Source organism: Corapipo altera, unplaced genomic scaffold (assembly GCF_003945725.1).
Source record: "Corapipo altera isolate COAL_440 unplaced genomic scaffold, ASM394572v1 121, whole genome shotgun sequence".
Lineage (NCBI taxonomy): Eukaryota > Metazoa > Chordata > Aves > Passeriformes > Pipridae > Corapipo > Corapipo altera.
Window position 1 is genome coordinate 103,687 of NW_020885131.1, and position 1,595 is coordinate 105,281.

The 1,595-nt window shown below is 64.8% G+C and overlaps 1 protein-coding gene across 1 annotated transcript in view; it reads left to right on the forward strand.

The window, feature by feature from the left end:
- The window catches only part of EPPK1 (epiplakin 1), a 27,816-nt gene extending 26,613 nt beyond the window's left edge, over positions 1–1,203 (forward strand). The window contains exon 4 of the mRNA XM_027670056.1: positions 29–1,203. Coding sequence (XP_027525857.1) covers positions 29–1,203 — 1,175 coding nt within the window. The remainder of the gene's footprint in view (positions 1–28) is intronic.
- Positions 1,204–1,595: the final 392 nt, after the last annotated feature.

Genomic DNA, 1,595 nt, shown 5'->3' on the forward strand with positions numbered 1-1,595 from the left:
CCCCTGCATGGGGACATGACCTGGGAAGAGACCCTGAAGGCCACCCCAGTGGAGGGGTCAGTGGGTGAGCTCCAGGGGAGGCAGGTCTCACTGTGGGACCTGCTCTTCTCCGACTACATCCCCGAGGAGAAGAGGCAGGAGCTCCTGGAGCTGTACCGTGAGGGGACACTGGCCTTGGAGCAGTTAACGCTTGTTGTCACCACTCTCATCAAGAAAAAAGAATCTACAAGCAGGAAGTTCCAAATTAAAGTCAAGGGTTCTGACAAGGACACTGTGACAGGGGCAGCAGAGGGGGGTGACAACCCCCCCAGAGAAGAACCGAGGGAAACAGCTCTGAAAGCCACGGTGGTCGACGTGGAGGCCGGGGAGTTTCGGGGCCACAGGGTCTCCGTGTGGGACCTGCTCCACTCCCAGTACATCCCCGAGGAGAACAGGAAGGAGCTGCTGGAGCTGTACGAGGCTGGGGAGTTGACCCTGGAGCAGGTGAAGAGCGTTGTCACCACCATCGTGACCAAGGCAGCGAGGGCAGAGCAAACGTCACCCCTGGGTGGTCCTGAGGCAGAGCCCACGGGCACAGAGGCAGAGCCCAAGGTCACAGAGGCTGAACCCACGGGCACAGAGGCAGAGCCCATGGGCACAGAGGCTGAGCCCAAGGTCACAGAGGCAGAGCCCAAGGTCACAGAGGCTGAGCCCACAGTCACAGAGGCTGAACCCAGGGTCACAGAGGCTGAGCCCACCCCCCTGCGTGGGGACATGACCTTGGCGGAGGCCCTGAAGGCCACCCCAGTGGAGGGGTCAGTGGGTGAGCTCCAGGGGAGGCAGCTCTCCCTGTGGGACCTGCTCTTCTCCGAGGACATCCCCGAGGGGCAGAGGGAGGAGCTGCTGGAGCTGTACCGTGAGGGGACACCCACCCTCCAGGAGCTGCTCGGCACCACCAGCAGCCGGGGGAGGCACCTGGCGGCCCTGCCCCGCCAGACCGTGGACCTGCTGCGCTCCGAGGGCTCCTACATCACCCTGGGGCCGTGCCAGGAGCGCAGGGTGTCGGTGTGGGAGCTCCTCTGCTCCAAGCAGGTCTCCGAGTACAAGCGCGAGGCCCACCTCGACTCGTACGGCGCCGGGGGGCTGACGGTGAACAGGATCACCATCACCACCACCGTCACCACCGGCCCCCAGCGCCAGAGGAGCCACCAGCGGCACCACTGACACCCCCCCCGGCACAGGACGGGGCTCAGCCCCCCCGGGCACCCCTGGGACTGTGCCCTCCAGTCCCTCTGAGTGTCGCTGCTGTGACGAACCCGCGTGTGGAGCGGGGTTAAACTCCTGGTTAAACTCCTGGTTAAACCCCTGGTTAAACCCCTGGTTAAACTCCTGCTCTCCCAACCACCCCTGTGCTGAGGTTTCTTTTGCCCGGCAGAGCCCCCCTGGAGGGGCTCTGGGGGGGTCCAGGAGCCCCGTGGCTGCGCTGTGCCCACACAGGCACTGACCCCTTAAGGACAGGGGGATGTGGGGCCAGCAACCAAAGGGGGGGAGCTGGAGAGTGTCCCGAGTGGGGACAGGCAGAGACCCCAGGGAGGGAGTGTGGGCAGCACAACCTC